General features: G+C 38.0%; 2 protein-coding genes across 6 annotated transcripts; both read right to left on the reverse strand.

The window, feature by feature from the left end:
• Positions 1 to 462: 462 nt before the first annotated feature.
• On the reverse strand, positions 463 to 4,417 carry LOC129569988 (neuronal synaptobrevin). Its single transcript, XM_055449320.1, has 4 exons — positions 4,112 to 4,417; positions 2,840 to 2,963; positions 2,522 to 2,732; positions 463 to 2,412 (listed from the first exon to the last, which is right to left on the reverse strand). Coding segments are annotated over exons 1-4 (507 nt in total). The 5' UTR covers positions 4,114 to 4,417; the 3' UTR covers positions 463 to 2,242.
• A 1,299-nt stretch (positions 4,418 to 5,716) lies between these two features.
• On the reverse strand, positions 5,717 to 20,465 carry LOC129569964 (unconventional myosin-IXa-like). Of its 5 annotated transcripts, none has more exons than XM_055449256.1 (16): positions 18,748 to 19,788; positions 14,721 to 15,196; positions 14,438 to 14,548; positions 14,037 to 14,158; positions 13,419 to 13,791; positions 12,204 to 13,300; positions 11,917 to 12,052; positions 11,525 to 11,787; positions 11,278 to 11,325; positions 10,567 to 10,837; positions 10,300 to 10,483; positions 9,436 to 10,234; positions 7,907 to 9,339; positions 7,736 to 7,824; positions 6,975 to 7,651; positions 5,717 to 6,892 (listed from the first exon to the last, which is right to left on the reverse strand). In XM_055449256.1, exons 2-16 carry the CDS (start codon positions 14,775 to 14,777, stop codon positions 6,082 to 6,084), a joined length of 6,471 nt encoding a protein of 2,156 aa, XP_055305231.1. In that variant the 5' UTR covers positions 14,778 to 15,196; positions 18,748 to 19,788; the 3' UTR covers positions 5,717 to 6,081. The 5 variants fall into 5 exon arrangements, with proteins under 5 accessions (XP_055305231.1, XP_055305239.1, XP_055305249.1 ...); XM_055449264.1 differs by having other exon boundaries at positions 18,781 to 19,781; XM_055449274.1 differs by lacking the exon at positions 18,748 to 19,788 and adding an exon at positions 18,026 to 18,123.
• Between the last annotated feature and the right edge of the window lie 34 nt (positions 20,466 to 20,499).

The following is a 20,499-nucleotide window of genomic DNA, read 5'->3' on the forward strand; positions in this document are numbered from 1 at the left end:
AGCAATTGCGCAATCGCCATACCATCACCTTTTCTAATTGCCTGTTTTTCTGATTAGTTTTTTGTTTGTTTGTTTATTTGTTAGTTCCAATTTCGGGCTGCATCGGTTGGCGGCAAAACAACCGAAGGAGAGAAAGATGAAGAAAAAAAAACTTCACCATGCGATTACGAAATAATGAATGTGAAATGGAGCAAACGCATTCAATTATGCGTTCAATTTTGCCACACATCTAATAAGTGGAATTTGTTCATCTCCCCGGTGAATGAAAGAGATTGTAGTTCAGCTTGTGACTCTCGCGTGCCGCATTCATATAGTTCTTAGCTCTTGCCGACGATTGATATCGTTGTTCCATTGAAATCACCTCAAAAGCTAATCTCGTAACACGGACCGCATAACAATAGATCCCCCTAGAACTCTTCTGCAAACCAATTGAAAAAAAACGCATTGAAACGCACTACCAAGCGCTAATTTTGAATAATTTCCAATGATTTTTATTGTTTGTTGTGATATACATATTTTGGGAATAATATTTCGAATTAAATTACATACATATAGTTTAATATTTTGTTGTTGTTGTTTATTCTTTTGAACATCATTTCTAGAGTAATCGTGGTGAATAATAAGTTTGCTGTTTTGTTTTTGTTGTTGTTGTTTTCTGCTTATGATAAACTATTTATTGATTAATTTTTTTTTGTTGGTTTTGTTTAGATTCTCCTTTAATTTTTTTGTCATAAACTTGTTGTTCATTCGGTTCTCTTTTCTACCGAGTTGTGGATTGAAAACCCGCATTCGGTTTTTGTTTGACATTCGATGCAACCAATTGATTTGTTTTTAGTTCTAAGTTTGACTTATTTTCTTCTCCTTCTTTATAATACAGATAAAACGAAAGCAAACACAGATAAATTGAAACGGAAAGACAATTAAATGAAGTGTTTCTATTGGCGCTTTGCTTTTTTTTTTATATATGCAATGAATGCATTTTGGTGTGATGTGTGATTCTTCTTTTCACGGCTGTCGAGAGCCGATTTGCCGAGATGGTCCGATGGTGAAAAGGCAATAAAAACCCATAAACCAAATATTACTCTAGGTGTAGTGTTTCACTTCTCGTTTTCTTTCTTCAAAATTCATTTAAATGAGACTATCGTCATAAAACGTATCAATTTTGGTTTGTTTGTTCTTTAGCGTTCTATAGCACTATAAGTGACAACTTATTAAATTTTGCATGTACTTCCAATATTTTTCTATTTTATTCGTAGTATTTCCCATATTGCATTTGTTGTTGTTGTTGTTCTTTGATTTTGAGGCACATTCGCATGTGCTATGGTGTATTCTCGCTATTTATTATAAAGTTTTTGGTTTTGCATCCGATTTGTGTTTCTATTCACTTGTACGCGCTTACTATAATGAATGGTTTGCATTTGACACGCAAGTAGGTAATATTGATGAAATACGAAATGGGTCGAAAAATGATCAAGTTCATCGAAACACTCAATCAGCCGAACACGAATGAATTATTTCAAGAAAGATTCTGGTTTTGTTTTTGTTTTTTGTTTTTTAAATTTTATCTACGTGCAGTGAAAACATTATTATGTTCGGAAGGTGAGTTTTTGATGACTGACCGACTGCATCTATTCTGTACAGCATTGTTGGATTGGTTATTATTACCAATCCAAATGTTACCCAAATGAGCAGCGCGTTAGTGTTCTATGTGTGTAATTTGTCATTTATAAATGTTCCGTTTCGGTTAAAACTTTTTATATGAATCATTTTGTCAGTTATGTTGGAATGGGTCAATTATTTATCATTTCTATGCCATTCGCATTCATATTAATTTTTTTTGCATGTTTATTAAATTTTTTCGGAAATGTTAAGTGATTTTTTTTTCTTTCTTGTTAGAGAAGGTGTTTTTGCTGCGGTTGTTGTTCGTATGCGCTTCTCTTCATTTTGAACATAGTGTGTATGTGTGGTTGTTCTTTTTTTCTGTCTGTTTAAGGTCAGATTTCGTACCGCATACTAGTTAGAACTAACACCAAAAATTTTCATATGCTTGTTTTTGTCTCATTTCTGTTTTTAAGTTACTTTACGTGTACGGTATGCGCTACGATGTGGAAATTGTTTGCTGAAATGTTTGATTCGCAAAAGATTCCGCGATTGTTTTTCCTTATTTTGCACGAATCGAATCAGGGGGAAAAAGAAACTCGTCGTCGCAATCGCGTACACACTCAACTCAATTCAGTTAACTTTAAAATTTGGAATTTATATTCAGTAGAAGAGAGGCTGGATCTTCCAATAGTTTCGCTGGACCACCACCTTGTGCTGGCATTTGAGGTTGTTGTTGTGGTGGTGGTGGTGGTGCATATGCTGGGTATTGTTGTTGTTGTGGTGGCGGCGAGTCGAACATCCCAAATTTGGCTTCGTTATGGCAAATTGGGACAGAAAAAAAGAGTTTGATTTTTGGTTGTTCTTCTCTAGTCTTGAGAAAGGAACTGGATTTTGAAATGAGCAAATATCGATTACTTACACGCAATTATGGCCACAAAAACCAGTCCAATAACTCCCATAATGATCATCATCTTCAGATTTTGGAGCCAGAATTTTCGTTTCAGTTTACCGGCCTGCTGCTCAAATTGTGATGCACCCTGTTGCAATGCATCGGCTCGATCATCTAATTCGGATAGCTTCTGATCACGTTCTAATACTTTTTCTACGTTGGTTTTCATAATATCGACAACCTTTATCGGGCGCGCAATAAAAATCAATCATCAAAATTGAAACGAAATATGACATGAGTATGAGTCAGTCGGTGTTAATTTGATTGATTCATTTGATTAAAATTTACCTCATCGACTTGAGCCTGTGTTTGTTGTAATCGTCTTTGAGCCGCGATTTGTTGTGGGGTTCTTGGTCCTCCAACGATTCCATCATCGTTTCCCTCTGTTGTTGGAGCTAAGCCACCGTCAGCCCTGTGGCCAAGAAACGAAACAAAATCATCTTAATCACTTAACTACCTACTACTTAAATATAAAGCGTTATGCAAACATTCATGGATACGAACATGTTTTCGTAACGGGTGATTCACAGTGACTCATGCAAATCAATCATCACGTTAAACCATGTGAGAGTTATGGAGAGAGAAAAATATAGTTACGCTAGTATCAGGTTTCCGGAATGATATTTATTGTCTTTTTTCGTGTGTTTGTTTCGACCGACTCTCTCTAGAGGAAAAAAACCCTTTCTTCTCTCTCACGTTCCATTTTTTGCTATTTATAACATTTAGCTCACATGTTTGTAAACAAATATCTCTACCGTATCATATCGAGAGTATACGAAACGGGCGTTTCAGTGCAATTGAAACAAAATCGACTAATTAAAAGCAATTCCACTGAACATTCAACAGAGTAAGAGACACACAATTATAATTTCCGTCACTCACAAACACACACACACATCCATACTGAATATCACACCAACAATAACAATGAAAACACGCTTCAAAACTATTCGTCGTGGAAAATCGATAAATATTCGTAATGCAGGGAATTACGATGTATTAGATTTTGGAGTTGCAGTGTGTCAAAGCAGCGAAAAAGGCATGAGAAGCGATGAACGTACGTCAATTAGATAGCGATATATGTATATATGTGAAAATACAATATATAGAGCTGGAGGGCAACAACGCGTCGAGTGAAGACAATTTTCGTTGTTTTTTTCTCTTTCGCTCGAAAAAAATTGTGAATGAAATAGGAAAATCTTTCGTTAATGACAAACAGTTGAATTCGACAAATACACATTAGGTCGATTGAATTCAGGCATTGTGTGTCATGTATATTCAGGCTATGGTATGTTTTGAAACAGTCTCCGAGCTAATAATCCATTGTAATCAATAATTGATTTTATCGTTTTTTATTTAGGTGTATAGCCAGAAAAAAAGAGCAATTCTTATCGAAAAAGAAACAATTATCAAAAAATTACTGTTGCCTTTCATTGTGATGTTGAAAAAAAAACAACGAAAATAAGATCCATTTGCACGAAATTTCGGTAATGACGAACATTCAACGAAAAAAAAAAAATCAATATTTTGACGTTGAACAGAGAGCTAGTTAACACTTACATTTTTTCGTTTGGTTATTTACTTCGCTTACGAATTGAATCACAAAGTGCTTGAAAGCCACACACTCAATTTTACTTTTCGTTGTCAATTATTTGAAATAATAATCTTCCGTTTTTTTGTTTATTCGAATTTATTTTTCTCTCTCTTTGATTTCTGGGTTCGAATGTAGAAATTTTTTAAGCACAATTTGGACTTTTCGTTGACTTTGGGCTGGAATAAGAGAAAAATAAAATTCAAATGGTTTTTTTAATTGCACCACTTCTACTAAGAATTGTGCCTTCACTGTTCGTCAGCTTGTGCATAGGAAAATTTCTTCTTGCTGGACGTGGGTTGACGAAAATTCGCAATCGCTGCGATGGTGCGCATGCGCTGACAACATCGAATATGGAAAAATTGATCGAAAGTGGGGATGACGACAGCAATAGAAAAAAGTTTCCCATTCGCATCGAAATTTCGTTGGGAAAAATGAAACAGTTGAAAAACCCAACGGTAAAAGCTAATGTGTCATCGCAGCTTTTGTGCTCTTGGATATCAAATGACAGAATTTTGCATTTTGTGTGCGTATGTGTGTGTGAGGGAAGTGAAAATCGATTCATTTTCCGTAGCATTTCAAATTTACCATGAACCAAATATCTTCCAGTCATTCACAACGTAAAATGTTTTTTGCGTGAAAAGAACAGCTCGTATTTGATTCACTTGATAAAAGCTTAAGACGGCATTCGATGAAATCTATTGTAATATATGTTGCGCCCGCAAGGCACAAATGCCGCCTTTTTGTAATCGTTTCATACATTATGATGCTATTGCTGCTGCTGCTGCTATCACTGCTACGGCTGTTGCTACTACTCTTTAATGCAATTTTGATTCATTATTTTGATTTTCATGAGAATGATAACTACTCATCCAATCAATAATTGCATTATCCATCAAAAACTAGCAGACTAGGAAATGCATTAAGTACTCAACAAAAACAATACACTGCTGTTCATGGCTGAAAAACTGATGACAAAATGCTGTCTGTCGGAAATCAATGCTGATAGGAAGAAGAAGAAGAAGAAAAACAACCATTCATTTTCAATAAGGACAAATGTTTTTTTTTTGCTCAATTTTAAGTAACGTTTTAAATACATTCGTTTTTTTGTGTTGTTTTCAATTTTATGTTTTCACATTATTATCCACAAAATGAGAAACGCTAATAATGAATAAAATTTGTAGTTTCCTTTTTTCCACCATCTTTTAATTTCTGTATTGTGTGTGTGTGTGTTTTTTTTTTTCATTTAAATATAACATACTTTATTTTTTAGAAATTAAAATAACAGAAACATATTTAAAAAAAATAGTATGTGTATATATAGCGAAGTAGATTGTTTGTTTCACATTTCAGATATTTTCTCTCTTTCTTTTGTTTTTATTTTCTCTGTTTTTATCAGTTGCTCTTCTGGCCAGCATCTTGTTGCATTCCACAAGTTTTTTTTTTGTTTAAATACGTATGTTATTTATAATAGTAAATGTATATTCATGTGTTTTCTTTTTGTCTCTTTCTCTTCTCAATATTTGTTTCTTTCTTTTTTGTTCAATAAATTTCTGTATTTTTGTTCACTTTCATTTTTTGTTTGGTGAATAGTGTGCGGTTATTTATTTTTTTGTGGATTTTCTTTTTGTTTTCGTGTGTTTTTTTACATGAAAATAGTTATCTTGATAATTTGTGATACTCAATATGGGTTTCTGAACGTTAATATAATTCCTTTTTGTTGGGTTTGTGTGTGTGTTTTGTTGTTGTTGTCAATAAATTCTCTGTTGTTTCACTTTGCACTATGAATTTTATAAATATAAATGTTTTTTGTTTTGTTGTAAATATCTTTCTAATGTATAGGTTCATCTCTGTTAAATTTTCTTCTAAATGTTAGGTTTATTCTTCAATGTGTGCTTTTGTTATGTTATTTTCCATTTGATTTGATTCTAAATCGTACTTATACCATAATTGGCTTGTCGTCAATGGTACGACGTTTTGTTGGCTTCTGTTTGTTTGTTCGTGCGTTATCGTCGTCGGGCTGGTTGATGAATGGTGGTGGTTGGCGTTGCATCGATGCGGTCAGTTGGATGTGCTGAAATTCGCCCAGATTTGCCGAATCAATGGATGCCGAGCTACTTTTTTGGCTATCAATCAGTTTGGTGTGGATTTGTGGCTGTTGAAAATCAACGCTGGTCGATGTTGACGGCGTACTATCGCCCATATTTCGATCACGCATTCCACTGAATTGGAACATTTGCCGATGGCCCGGTGGCAAATAGTCGATATTTTGCTCGCGCAAATTATAACAAGCAACCGGTGACTCAAGATCCATACCGCTCGAATCTTTGTTCGACGAATCATTCATCGGACTGAGTTGCGGTTCGCTAATACTGCCAAACGATGAATCAATACTTTCCTTTGTCGTCTCTTCCAATCGACTGCTGGTCAAGTCGTCGAGACTTCCACCTTCACCTTCGGCCTCCATATCCGTGGACAAGAAATCATCATCGGAACTGGCACGAGCCAAACTGGGCAACGTTGATGTTAGAATTGCCTTTTCCATTTCAATTTCTTGCAGATGATCCTCGAGCAATTTCTCTTCACTTTCTGACTCAATGCTTTGCGGTCTTGGGAAGATCTCTTCGGGTGTAAACACCTTCGAACTTCGCAGGTTACTTAGACGCGCTGTTGCCGTATGTGCCGCATTGTCCAAACTGTGAATATCGTTCAATGTGCACCGAACATTCACCATCTTCTGTGTGATCAACCTGCAACACAAAAATGAGAACACACAAATTGCAATTAGAACCGTTTAACAACAAAAAGAACCTCGTTCGCATTCACACTCACGTTTCTATGCACTTCGTTTGTCGGCCAATGTCATTCAAACTGTCCTGTGCCGGAACAATTCGATTCGTGCGCAATACACACGGTGCAAATACAATTGCCAACGAACTGGCCGACATTCGATTGAATTGTTCCCGTTGCGCCACCAATGCTAGGTGGAAAATTAATCGTTCTAACAGTGCATGATGAGCCGTCGGCAATTTCTTAATGAGTGACATCATCGTTGAAACGCGATCGGTCGTTTCGGAGAGTTCCGATGCACGCAAGAAGTCGTCATATCGGTCGAATGTCAACAGTGGCTCGGGCATTTCACGTAAAAATGATTTCAGTACGTTCGCCAACACGTGCACATTGTACAGCTCATAGTCGATTTCACCCTTCGATTCGGACATTTTCATTTTAAGCTCTTTGATTTTGGAATTTACACCACTTTTGCGGTACAGCCCCTCCGTATACAGACCATGCATCTCGATTTTTGTGATTAATTGCTCAATTTTCACCGGGATCTTCACCGTATTATCCTCCATACAACACAGACTGGTCAATGGGATACCGAACAATCCCGATGTTGGCACTGGTGCATACTTTGCATTGTCGTTTGATTGGTTCGTAACTTTGTTACAGGTTTGCGTTTTTAAATAGCATTTTTTGTGACATGTAAGGCGACAATTTTGGCACACCTGTGGACGAAGAAAACAGCGAATGATAAAATTGGAACATTAGATGAATAAACTCGAGGTTTAAGCAAACAAATGTTTACATACCAAACCACGCTCAATTGGCCAAAGCAAGAACAGCTGGCATATTTCACAAGCCGTCGGTATGTTGATTATTGTAAGTTGGAATATATGACCTGCAACACAAAAATGAGAACACACAAATTGCAATTAGAACCGTTTAACAACAAAAAGAACCTCGTTCGCATTCACACTCACCATTGTAATTGGTATGTTCGTCGACTTTGCGTTTCTTCTCCTTTTTCCGTTTGGCTTTCGGTTTTTCCATTTCGCGTGAGTTCATAAATTCGTTCATAAACACCCGAAAACCGTTCACGCACATCGTCAGTGGGAAGTCTTCTGATTTATTGCCGCACGTTTCCATCACTTGTTCGAAATTCGAAATCAGATCCCGATATTTTATGTTAAGCGTATCGGATTTTTGCTTGTGTGCAATACTGTATTGTGCCACTAAATTGTCTTTAAATTCGCGCAGCGCCTGCTTGAATACTCGATCAACGGCAGCAGTTTTATCACAATCCGCATCCATTTTGTAAATTTTTTGTGCGATAAAATCTTGCATCAATTGCAACTCCTTGGCATCGCTGATAATTTTATCCGCCGAATCTGTGTACTCGCGCGTTCCACTGTACTTGGATGATATTTTGTCGGAACCTTTGCGCGGTTGTCGTTTCGATGACTTTTCACAGTGCAACGTCTTCACGCCACCATTCTGTATGCATTTGGTGTGCACGAGCAGGCGACAGTCCAAACATCGATGGCCCTCATTGATGAATGCATCGTTCTCTTGGCAACTCGCACATTTCTCATTCTTTCCAATTTTACTGGCTTTGTGAAAGCGATGGCCCGCAATATTGATGTGCGTACTTGACTGGTACATATCATTGCCGCGATTCGTTTCGAGCAGTGTCATTTTGTTCGAACTAGGATCGGAGTTGCGTCGCGATTTGGAATGCAAAAATGCGCCCGGAATACGCGTTGGCGTATGATGATGGCTGATGCCGGTGCTATCTGATAGCTTATGTTTGATGGTCGTCGTCGTCATCGTCGTTGGCGTTATTACTGAATCAGTTCCAAGAAGTGCGGCCGCTTTTCCACGTGGCGTACACTCTTCAACACTGTGCGGGACTAGATGCTTATACGGTGAACTATTGAGTTTAGTTTGAGTATTATTTTGTGACATTAAATGCATATTGTCCGGTGGTTGTTGTTGCTGTTTGTTGCTACTATTATTGCTATTGTTTATTATCGAACTGTTTGCGTACGCTTGCTCGTGCTGTGGACTCAGATCAGTTGGCCCATGGAATCGTGCCAGTTTCGTTTCATCGTACGACAGCCCAGTATTCAATTCACGTCGATGCGATTGCAAATTCACCGATTTACTCATTGACATCATATTATTTACGGATGTTGGGGATATTGCACTTGACTTATCTTTGCTACTCAAATTGGCGTACGTGCTATCTGGATAGCCGGTCAATGCCTGCATTTTCGTTACATTCGAACTACTTAGATTATAATTTAATGTTTCGCGTGGATCCGACTTCAAGCTCGAACTGGAAACCGGTTGTCTTTTGGGACTACTATAACTACTTTCAATTAAACGAACGGGGGATTTTGACATTTCCCATCTGAAACGGAAGAGAAGAAAGAAAAATCACACATAAATTGACATGATTCCGGTATTTTGTTTGCATCAACAAATGAATCTGTCTCTCAATACTCACTTTTTAACCATGAAGGAATCGTCGAAATATTGCTTTGTCGCTGTGTCGACATTGTATGACCTTGGACTGTGGCTATCGACACTTTCCGCACTTTCAATCTTACTCTTAGAATGGCCATCGTTTCCAAACCGTTTGATATCACTTGTTATTTGTTCGCCTAAGCCGCTGCTGGTCGTCTTTGTGGAAACCATTAGCGATCGGAATTGATGTTCAGCTTTGTTCAGTAGGCTTGCGTCCTGTTCAGCCACCGTCGTTGGCAATAGATTCTTTGTGGCATCAGCACTGGTACTTTCACCGATCAAATCCAAACTGTACTGCACCAATTTCGGATATGATTTACTAATTTCAACATCGATCGTTTCACCGTCGGGTGTGGCGCGGTCATGTAACGGCAAACTTTGTGTTGGTCGCAATTTGTAGCGCTCTTTCATCGCTTTCTGTCGATGGGATCGTTTGAAGCGTATACGTGCTGCACGGCCACGAATGTGCGCCTGCATTAATATCAGTCCGTTCACCAGTTTCTTGTACATTTTTCGCGCCCGATACATCCTAAACATAGATTGAATCGCAATCGCTGCATTCGTTCGCAATTTCAACTGGTACAATTTATTCTGGGCCATGCGCATTCGCCAAAATGACTGGATCTTAATGGCAGCCGTACGAAACGATACAAATTTATCCCGTTGGCTTTTCGTCTTGAACCATCGCTGAATCGACACAATACTCTCGATAATCTTTGTGTGCAGCTTGTAGTCCAAGCACATTTTCTGCGATTCACGCATGTAGATCTTTGTGGTTCCTGCAATGGAATGAATTTTGTCACTTTAGATAAGGCACATTCAGTGAATCGCATTTGGAATTTACCTAATTGATAATGTTGCTTATTAAGGTTCATTTTATCCATGAATGTGCGCACATCTCGCTGTGAACTGACTAGACCTTTTGGCAATAAAATACGGTACAGCTGAATGAATTCTTCGTACGTCAATCGAACATTGTAACCGGCTCGACGAATTCGCACCGTTTCCAGCATTCCCGTGTACCGCAACTGAACGGAGGAAAAGGATCAAAATTAGCAAAAATGTCATGTGTGAAGAAAGAAAAACAAGAGAGAGAGAGAGAGACGCTCACCTGCCGCACAACGGTCGCATCATCGAATTTGTTCGGAATTTTGTCCGAATTTGATTTTATGCACCGAATGAAAAATGGATTGGCCTGATTGAGTGTGTCCATCAGGGCCGTTAATGAATTCTGGAATTGTGCTGTAACGGTGAGTGGTTGTTTGCGTGTTTTGATTGTGGTTGAATTCAACAGGTTCTGGCCAGCTGTTAGTGTTTTCACTGTTTGCAGGTTTTTCAAACCCTTTTTTGGTCTTTCGCGTGGCCGAAACGATTTGTTTTTTCTAAAAATAAACACCATCAAAGAAAATACTCATTAGGAATGCGGTAAATTTAGTAGTAAATGACAACCCGCTAGAATATTTAGATATGAAAATTCGTTAAGACACCAATTGAAACGAGAGGAGGGAGAGCATGCATTGCAAATGGACGTTTGACAACAAATAACAAAAATTAGATGAGGTATATAAGAACGAAAGCGCTTTGAGGAGAGACTGAATAAACGAACGTATTTCGAGGAGAAAAAAGAGAGATAAAAATAAAACTAATGACTTTGACAACCATCGAAGATTAAGTGGAAAACGAAAAATTTAACGTAAACAAATCAGGCGTGAAAATGTGAACCAAAAGTGAATGAATGCGTTACACAACACACACATAAATATAACAACAAAATTGACTATGCTTGATCAGCTATGTTTGACACCAATGGCGTTGAACTTACGCTATTCGGTAGATTGTTAGGTTCACCGATGAAACGGTGATTAGATGACTGAGATACGTGTAAGAGAAACGAACAGAATGATTAGTAATTTGATTGATCGACCAGAGAAAAGCAAAAAAAGTATCACTATCTTGGCTTTTTGGTAAGACCTTATCAAAACGCGTTCAGAATGTTATTTATACATTCGTCATCAGAAGGAAATTGTGCAACGTTGCTGAAAATACAATGTTTGTGACACTTTGCTTACCTTAAAATTGATTCGTTGGGGCTTCGGAAGCGGCTTATGCGATTCGATTTGATCGATTGACTATTGCGTTCTTTGCGATGTTTCATGCCAGCACTGCGGAATGCAAAATAACCGCGGAAAAATGCACGAAGTATCGCCCACCTGAATACAGCCACTGGATCGGCGCCCACCAGCTCACGCACGAATGCCATACTCGAATTTTTCAATACACTAACTATGTCTTGTCGCATTAAATCTAAGTTTTTCTCCCGCATTTCAGTAACCTAGACACACACACATGCGCGCGCGAAAGACGTCAAAGAAGTGGAATTCAATCGGAAACGTTAAAATTGAATTTGCATTGATTGCCTGATTCCACAGTGCATTTATTCTAACGTGCTGTTATTGTTTACCTGATATTTTACTTTCCCTGCATAGTGTCGGATAATGAATGCATTTTCCTTTTTTTGCGGTTTCTCATAAAACTTGTTATCGCGATGTACACTGTTGAACTTTTGCAAGAGTGTTTCATTTGTGGCTCCCGGGAAGCTGCAAAATTATGACATAGTAATCGAATTCATTAGCTGATGAATTAATTGCGTTCATTGTGGTCGATTGTATAAAGTGGCACCGGAAAATACCGGTGTTCCGTTTTTTCCATCATCGCACTCACACACACTAACAAATCCAATTTACTTACTTGCATAAATCATCTAAAATACATAAAAGGCCCGTTGGTTTTGATTCAAACAGTTGCAAACAGCCTGAATTGTCCATGAACTCAATGTCCCGCCACTTGATGCCCTCCTTTTTATATTCGTTTTGTTCGTATTTGAAAACGTGCAAATTAAAATAATACTGAAGATGCTCGTTGGCATAGTTGATGCACATTTGTTCAAAACTATTTTGCGAGTCAAAGTCTTCGAAACCGAATATATCGAGAACACCGATTGAGTGGCCCGTATGAGGCAGTTGATCTTTATTCAAAAGCGCATGATTCACCTGCAGCACAATCCAATCGAACAATGCACCGTAAAGGCATTTTGCAAGTGCATCACGTGCCGCTATTGCTTCTGGTAATTTGTATTGCATAATCAATGTTTCACCACTGGCTTTGACCCGTTTCGATGTGAGTGCCGCCAACAGTGTGTCCTGTTTCACTTTCAGCAGCTCTGATATCAGGCCAACCACTTCGATATTACGCACTTGAACACTTTCATCGTGGTGATACGTGGATTTTTTGGGGAAGAATTCCACATTGCCCAGCAGCAACACCGCTGACAATACATTGAATAAGCGTCGTTGCTTTTCGGCCGAAAATCCAACCATTTCCATGCTCTGTTTTAGCCGCGAAAATTCATAAGTTTCATCGCAATTTTCCAGCTGCAGATTTTTCGAATTCAAATAGCAATATTTTTCGGCAGGAAGTAAGTGTAGAAGCTCACGTTCTTGTGCAGTCGCACCTGACAGCAAATAGTAGAACACATGATAGTTTCGTTCTGCCAGCCCCTGTGATACGATTCGACTCTTTTCGAGCAAGTATTTTTGCACGATGGCGCCCTGGACCATTCCATTTTCCTTGTATTTCACCTGAATGAATTTACCGAATCGACTAGAATTGTTGTTGTGTGCCGTTTTTGCATTGCCAAATGCCTCCAAAACTGGGCCAGCGCTGAGAATGGTTTGCTCAACGCCCGAACCATGTGAACCTTTTTGTGACAGCGCCGTCAAATGGTGCAACAGAAAATTTGTACTTTCTGTTTTCCCGCTACCGGACTCTCCACTGATGACTACACACTGTTACACATCGATGAGAAGAGAAGATAAGGTAGAAGTGGATGGGAATTTGTGTGAGTAATTGATTTAATGTTGATAAAATGACTTGATAGCGGTTACAGTTGTTCGCTGCAATTACCTGGTTTCGTTTCTCTCTCAGCATACAGTAGTATGCATTATCAGCTATTGCGAATATGTGAGGTGGTAAAATTGGTCCAACGCGTTGATTTTGATAAAGCCGTACATATTTTGGATTGTAGATGGGATAGAATTTGAATGGATTGACAGCAATCAAAATGCTGCCAACGTACGTGTATATGTGACCGGCAACAAAGCGTTGCCGCAGATTTTCCAAAAGTGTTGACTCATTCAAGTCGAGTAATTGGCACAAATCGGGATATTCACGATTCTCCGGTTGGAATAAGAACGGAATGAAATCGCGAAATATGTGTAAATCCAGCCCATAATTGTCCAGCCATGGTGTTTCACCCTGTGATTCGCGCAAATAAAATCTAAACGTTGCAGAAAGTGAGCGAGAGAGAGAAAAAAAGAAAACAAAATGTGTTAAACATACATTTCACCAATAAAAAAAACCCATCAAAACCAAAACAATCAATTGGGTCAAATATTTCCAATCTAATTCATCATTTTGGAGCCAATCATCTATTTACGGTTTTTGCATAAATCTCGCTTCTGTCGTTGTTTTTCTTCTTCTTCTTCGTCAAATGATAATTTAATTTTAATAAATAATTATTACCTGTGAAAATCTTTTTCGGAGTGAAGGGGCCACAGCAGCATCACTGAAACCGGTTTTTCATCAGGTGATAAGCGTCGCTCTTTACTTTCACCAGCAACTTCGGCCAATTCATAATTCGTTCCCTATGCAGATGAATTAAATAAATGCCGACCAAATGGAAGAGAACAAAAGAGAGAATCGAAAAAAACACTCATGACAAAACGATCAAAATATGTCCAGCGGGTAAAATTAGTGCTTTTGTCTCTTCTTTCTTCGAATTTCACACTGTGTGTGTGTGCGTGCTCATTTGTGATAGAGTTAAACGACAAAGTGGTTGTCATTGTTTTTTTTTGGCAATAGATCAAGAGAGAGAGAGAGAGAAAAGCAACGGAAAAGATTTATTGTTTTGACCGAATATTTACCGTTAAACTAAGACGCTCCACAATGCATGCTACAATTTCTTCGGCAGTCGTTTGTTTGGAAGCTTCAACGCTGAGCGCTTCATAGTGCAATGACAATTGGCCAACATAAACCTGAACGAATCGCATTGAAATAGAGTAAAAGAAAGATTGATGAGCACGTGGTTTCGTTTGGTCGCGATTTCAATGTCAAACCGCAACCAAAGGTATAAAATACGCGCTGCGTTGAATGAATGGCGATCGGTGTAAATTGAAAATCGAATCCATTCACAGCTTCACCGCTTACCTGTAGTATATATCGAGAGCAATTGCTGCTGGAAGCCGAATCGGTCGTGGATTGCATTATTTTGAAGACTATTGCATCGATTTTCAACTCGCATCCAACTCCAATCGGACATTTTTTGCCCTCCTCGCCGAAATGAGCGCAACGTGATTTTTATCAATTTTATGTTTGTGCCTGTTCTTGTCGTCGTCGTCTTCGTATTTTCCGCTTGCTTCTTCTCTGTGGTCTGTTTATTCGCTTTCTCTTTTCATTGATGATTGCCTTTTACTCGTTTAAAAATTCGGCCCGAAAAAAGAATTCTTTTCTTCTCGTTTCCGTTTCGATGAAACACTGCTAAACGATTTCGGAATTACTTGACTACATCACCATTCATGACGACCATTGATTTATTTATTTCCATGAAATTAAAATCAAACCGACGATAGCAGCAATACAGAATTCCTTAAAAACCCGTTCACACTTGTTGCCACTTGGATTGCCTGCAAAATGGAAAGAGACAAAACGATTCACACAAGAGAAAAATATTAATAAATTTCATCCGAAATGAGTTAACTGTAGAAAAAAAAAGAGCGACAGCGTCGATTCAGAATTAAAACAAAGAATAAAAAATAAACGAGATGACATTAGAATTAAACGAGCTACTTAAAAAAGAACAGAGTCAACTCAACGGCCAAATATGCAACCAAATATGAACATTTAAAATGTTGTTCATTTTTTTTAAATTTCGTCCAGATTGGATGAATGTATGAGCGAGCTACGCGAATGTGATGACGAGTTATGTGTCGTGCTCATTTGTGTATTATTCACTCATTTTTCTCGGGATACGATTAAAAAGACGGGAGAATGACTTTTGTATGAATCTACGTCTAGTATATGATAAAGCATAACGATTTTTGCTGTTTGTTTCTCCTTGCTTTTTTCTTTCATTCGTTCGTCTGTGTCGCCGCTTTGAGTTCTCTTATTATTCTTCTTCATCGTCATCATCGTCATTTGTGTTTGCTATTGTTGTGTGTGTGTGTGCTTCTTTGTCTTTTCGTATGACTTGTGTCTTTCACTTCAATTTGCTCGAACAAATGCGGACACGGACATATGTGAGTTACGAATTCAAAAACTGATATATTCAGCTAAAATAGAAAACAGAAGCGAAAATGAAAGAACAAAACAGGCGAAACAAGAGTCAGCCACATACAATATTATGGAACATGGCAACACCCTAAACGATAATGTCATGCAACAAGAAATCGATTGTTGTGCTATCCTCAAGCTCAATTGTTTCAAAATGTTCATGTGACTGTCGTTGCTTAACTTTTATCATCATTGATCCCATACGGCAATGCACACAATTATCACTGCGGATAGAATGAAAAAAAAAACCAGCATACACACACCGAAATAGAAGAAGAAAGAGAAAAAATGCGACCCAATCAAGACAAAATTGAATGAGTCACCGGAGAATGAAGCGAGCGCACAAATTATGTGCCATGAAATATAAATAGATGAGCATTGAATGGCATTATTTGAATTGAATTTCGCAAAGGGCCAGAAAATATGAGCTCAATGCTGATAACAATGCTCGATGTATTTATGGAAATCCATAAATAAGCACGTTGTGTCACACACCATCTCACTCTCTCACACGTTTGTATCGTCGCAGTGCCGATGCAGCTGCTGCTGCTGCTGCCTTTTTTGAAGCTGCTGATGATGATAGTGTTGATGCATCACATCCCAGTGCATCCGTTCTCTCAGCCCATTCTTCACATTGGATGGAACATTTCATCGATTTCTGTGTGCAGCACACGGAATGATTGCATCTCGCTGCATTTGTTCTAATCAATCAGAAAAGCGTACACAAAACAATAAATTGCGGATGAGGCGCATGTCATTTCAGATCACTGTTCACACTCAAGACACACAGTACAGAGTTGCCATAATACGTATGCATGCTTGAAAAGAGCAATGCATTATTATCACACAGCAAATAGCTGTAGGTCGGTATAATTTTAATGCGACTCACACAGGCGCATACAGTTAGTGCAAGGGAACCGACGACGATGATTAGAAGACAATTCAATTTTATCATTCGGCATGTTTGCTCAGGCAAACACATGAAACCATTGATAATGATTATAGTCATTCCGAAAACGAAACAAAAGCAAGGGGAAGAAGAGAACAACGTCGACAAAGTTGTCGTCGTCGCCGTTGTCGTCGAACGGCAAGAACAACAACAGGAACAACAGAGAACAAATGGTATTTTTTTGTTTATCTTTTCGGAAGTTGTTTGGTTTTCGGACACTGTCGAACCACATGCTTGGTTTGTGTGGCGACACTTGATTACATTTTTTTGTGTGTGTTCGAATGCATACGCGGTGAAAATGCTTCTTATCGCACATTTTTTATGTGTGGCTCATTGCTTTTTTGTTTCTTTTTTCTCTCTCTGTGTGTTTTTTTCTTCTGCCATTTCGTGCACTCTGTTCACGGAAGGACTCATTTAAGAGGCAAGTTAAAGGCAAGTTTTTCGTGTGGTTTTTTTCTTCTTTCATATCGTTTCTTTTATTACAGCTCGACTGTCTCTCAATCAGTTCGAAGAAAGTGTTGCGTGCACACAAAAATGGTAAAATTATTGCTAAATTTCTCAAGTTATTTCGCTTTTCTTCTTCTTTTCTTTTCTCTTCTAAAATGGTTTTTCTTTTCCGTTTCTCGGCTTTATTTTTAACTATCGCATGGAATCCGTTCTTGCTCATGAATTTAGGCTGGAAAGTTGTTGCGTTGCCCATTATCATTAACTATTTCGAATTCACTCATTCGCTCAATTCGTTTTTAATAATAATAATATTTCGTGTTGATAAAAGAAAGAAAAAATGAACCAAACCAACAACGAGAGCAAAGCGAGAAATTATCGCCAACATCGAATGAAACAAAACGTTTTCTCTTGTAACTGTTTATCTGTACGAATAAAACAAAATTCTAAAAATAACATTTTAACACACACTCTCTCTCTCTCTCGCTGTGTGTGTGTGTGTGTGTGTGTGTGCAATGTAATGGATTTTTTTACACTTGAAAGCCCAATACATGATATTACGCGCTTGTTATATTTTCCGCACTCATTCACTTCGATCCACACCGAAAAAAGTGTGTGTATTGTTGGATGGTGGATGTTTTGCACGCAGTATAAAATCTCACAGCGAAAGAATCCTCGCTTTTACCCTTTTCTCTCTCTCGCTCTCACACACACACACACACTGCTCGGCTCTGTATGCTTGTTTTTCGTCGCGCAATGCCATTCAATTTATCTTATGCATGTACTTAACGATTTTTCTTCTTCGTTCCATTTTATTTTATTTCAATTTTTTTCTGGATCTTCTCCAAATTTAATTTTTCCATTGCAAGAAATGGCGAGCGAGCACTTTGCTAAGAAAGCAAACGAATGAACGAGCGTAGAAAAAAACGAGTAATAAACGCCTTGAACATTTCATCGCCTCGCTGCTTCAATGCGAAAGCAAAGCCATTTTTCGCACATCGATGATAAGCAAATGATTTGCGGGTGTCAAAATAGATGGCAGGAGAACATATACAGAGTAGTGAGAAAAAAACGCACACACAGACACTTCTATCGAAAAACGAAAAATCTCGGGATATATTACAGTTTGAACAAATGATATTTTTCACTTTCGTATGTCATTTACATCACACTCAATGCGCCCACGAACCAACGTATGAAAGAAAATGAGGCGAAAAAAGTAATTCGAAATAACACAACAAAATGCGTATTGTTTACGCTTCGTTAATGACTTTGATTTGACGTGAAGAGAGAGCCTTGCTCGGCTCGATATATATCTCGTCGCAATATCACACTTCGACTCGCTTTTGGCCGGATTAAATAAACAGAAATTAAGTAGAGAAAAACCTTAATGCAATCTCAAGTGGATTGAAAATTCGCAATACAATTAATCTATAGATATGTTTTTGTGTATATAGTTCATATTTTCGGAATGTTTTGACATTTCGATAATAAGTTGGATTTTCACATCACCTTTCTTTATCTCTATCTCTCTCCCTAACTCACTTTCTGTTTTTATCTCTCTGTCGTTGAAACTTTGTTTCTGATTCCTCCACTTTTACACAACCTGCTCAATCAACGACACACACAAAACCAATGATGATTGGATTTGACGACCCACGACAACACACCACTTTTTCCCGTGTAATTCACTATTCGTTTGATTCAACCAACAAACAGAAATGTGTCCACTTTGAATTTGACCCACAATAAAAATCTCATTCAAAATCGTTTGAATTTTCTTCTTTTTATTCTGTATATCATTTGATTCACTCGTGTGTGTTTTTTTTAATATTCAGAACGTTTTGCTTTCTGTTTGCTGATCGCTGCTTGTTTTCACGGGAAGTTGTTGTTGTTGCAATTATGTGTTATTAGTGGCTCTCTTGTGCATACAGCGATTTCTGCTGTTCATAACGATTTTTTTTCTCTCTATTCGTTCACTTGTTAGTTTTTTTGCGGCTGCTTCTGTTGCTGCTGCTGTTGAAACTCACGTTTTAATCGTTTTGTGTGTGCTTAAGCTCCCGTATCAAAATAATATCGGTTGTTGTAAATTTTGTGTTTTTTGTTATGTGTTCTGTTCAGTATTTGTTACTGTTTGATTTCAAATCTACTTCCAAAACGTTGTTATTTTACTACACTTCTCGTTTTCTTTCTCTCTCTTTCTTGCTCACTATATTTTTTTTATCTTGACCGAATATTCACTGGAATTTTTGTCTTCACACTCGCGCAGCCAATTTTCGTAAATTTTCTTCACATTGAAATAAAATTAAAACATGGGGGAATGAAAGGAACACAAACAAACAGAAAAAAATAGATAAAACGAATATTGACGACAAGAATTATTTGAACAAGTTATGGAACTTAAACGCGAAATCAAAACGAAAGACTGTTAAATGATGTATCTTCAGCCATTTTAATTATTAATTTAATGATACATCTTGGGTTTATGTGTACGAAACTCACATAGCACCGAGGCAGAGTAGTAATGTAAGCAGCAACAGCAGCAATCAAAGAGCCACAAAAACATCCATAAAACATATATACAGGCTGCCCCATGCATCGATGTATGTGTGCATGTGCTTCGTCATGGAGTCGTCGGTTTGGTTGTTTCTCTAGTGCGCTCTCTGTCTCTCCCGCTCATTCAATCTCACTCACTCGTTCTGGCTGGCTCTCGCTATCCATTGGTATGCGTGCGTTGTTGGTGTGTGCCCACGGATATTCGCAAAACGAACTGAACAGAAGAAGAAGAAGAGAAAAATGTATATCTCAATGAAAAAGTGCGCTTGTGTGTGCGCACTCTGTTCGACTCTCTCTGTATATTTCAATGTTTTCAAATGGATATATGGCAAATTCTTAAGCCATTTCACTTGTGCAACTGTCGAAATTACACTGGCATTCGTCATACGTCATGGACGTTAAGATATTGAACCACCAACTTTTTTTTCTCGCTCTTATTATTCAACCGATTCTCCTGGCATGGACAACCGACGATGAATAAATCGTTAATTTTCAAAATGTTCAAATTGGTAACGTGTGTATTTGTGGCATTCGATTCATTCAACGGCCCATGAGTTAGTTACATTCATCGTATGCATGATATGAACTCTCTATAAATTCCGATACAACCAAACGAAAAATTTCATTCTACAAAATAAACGAATGGAACACACGAGTGCTAATCGCTCAATAGGTATGTGATATCCATTCGATGGGTACGTTCCGATA

The sequence above is a fragment of the Sitodiplosis mosellana genome, unplaced genomic scaffold (genome assembly GCF_009176505.1).
Source record: "Sitodiplosis mosellana isolate CC-2019 unplaced genomic scaffold, AAFC_SMos_1.0 Smas_scaffold_1, whole genome shotgun sequence".
Lineage (NCBI taxonomy): Eukaryota > Metazoa > Arthropoda > Insecta > Diptera > Cecidomyiidae > Sitodiplosis > Sitodiplosis mosellana.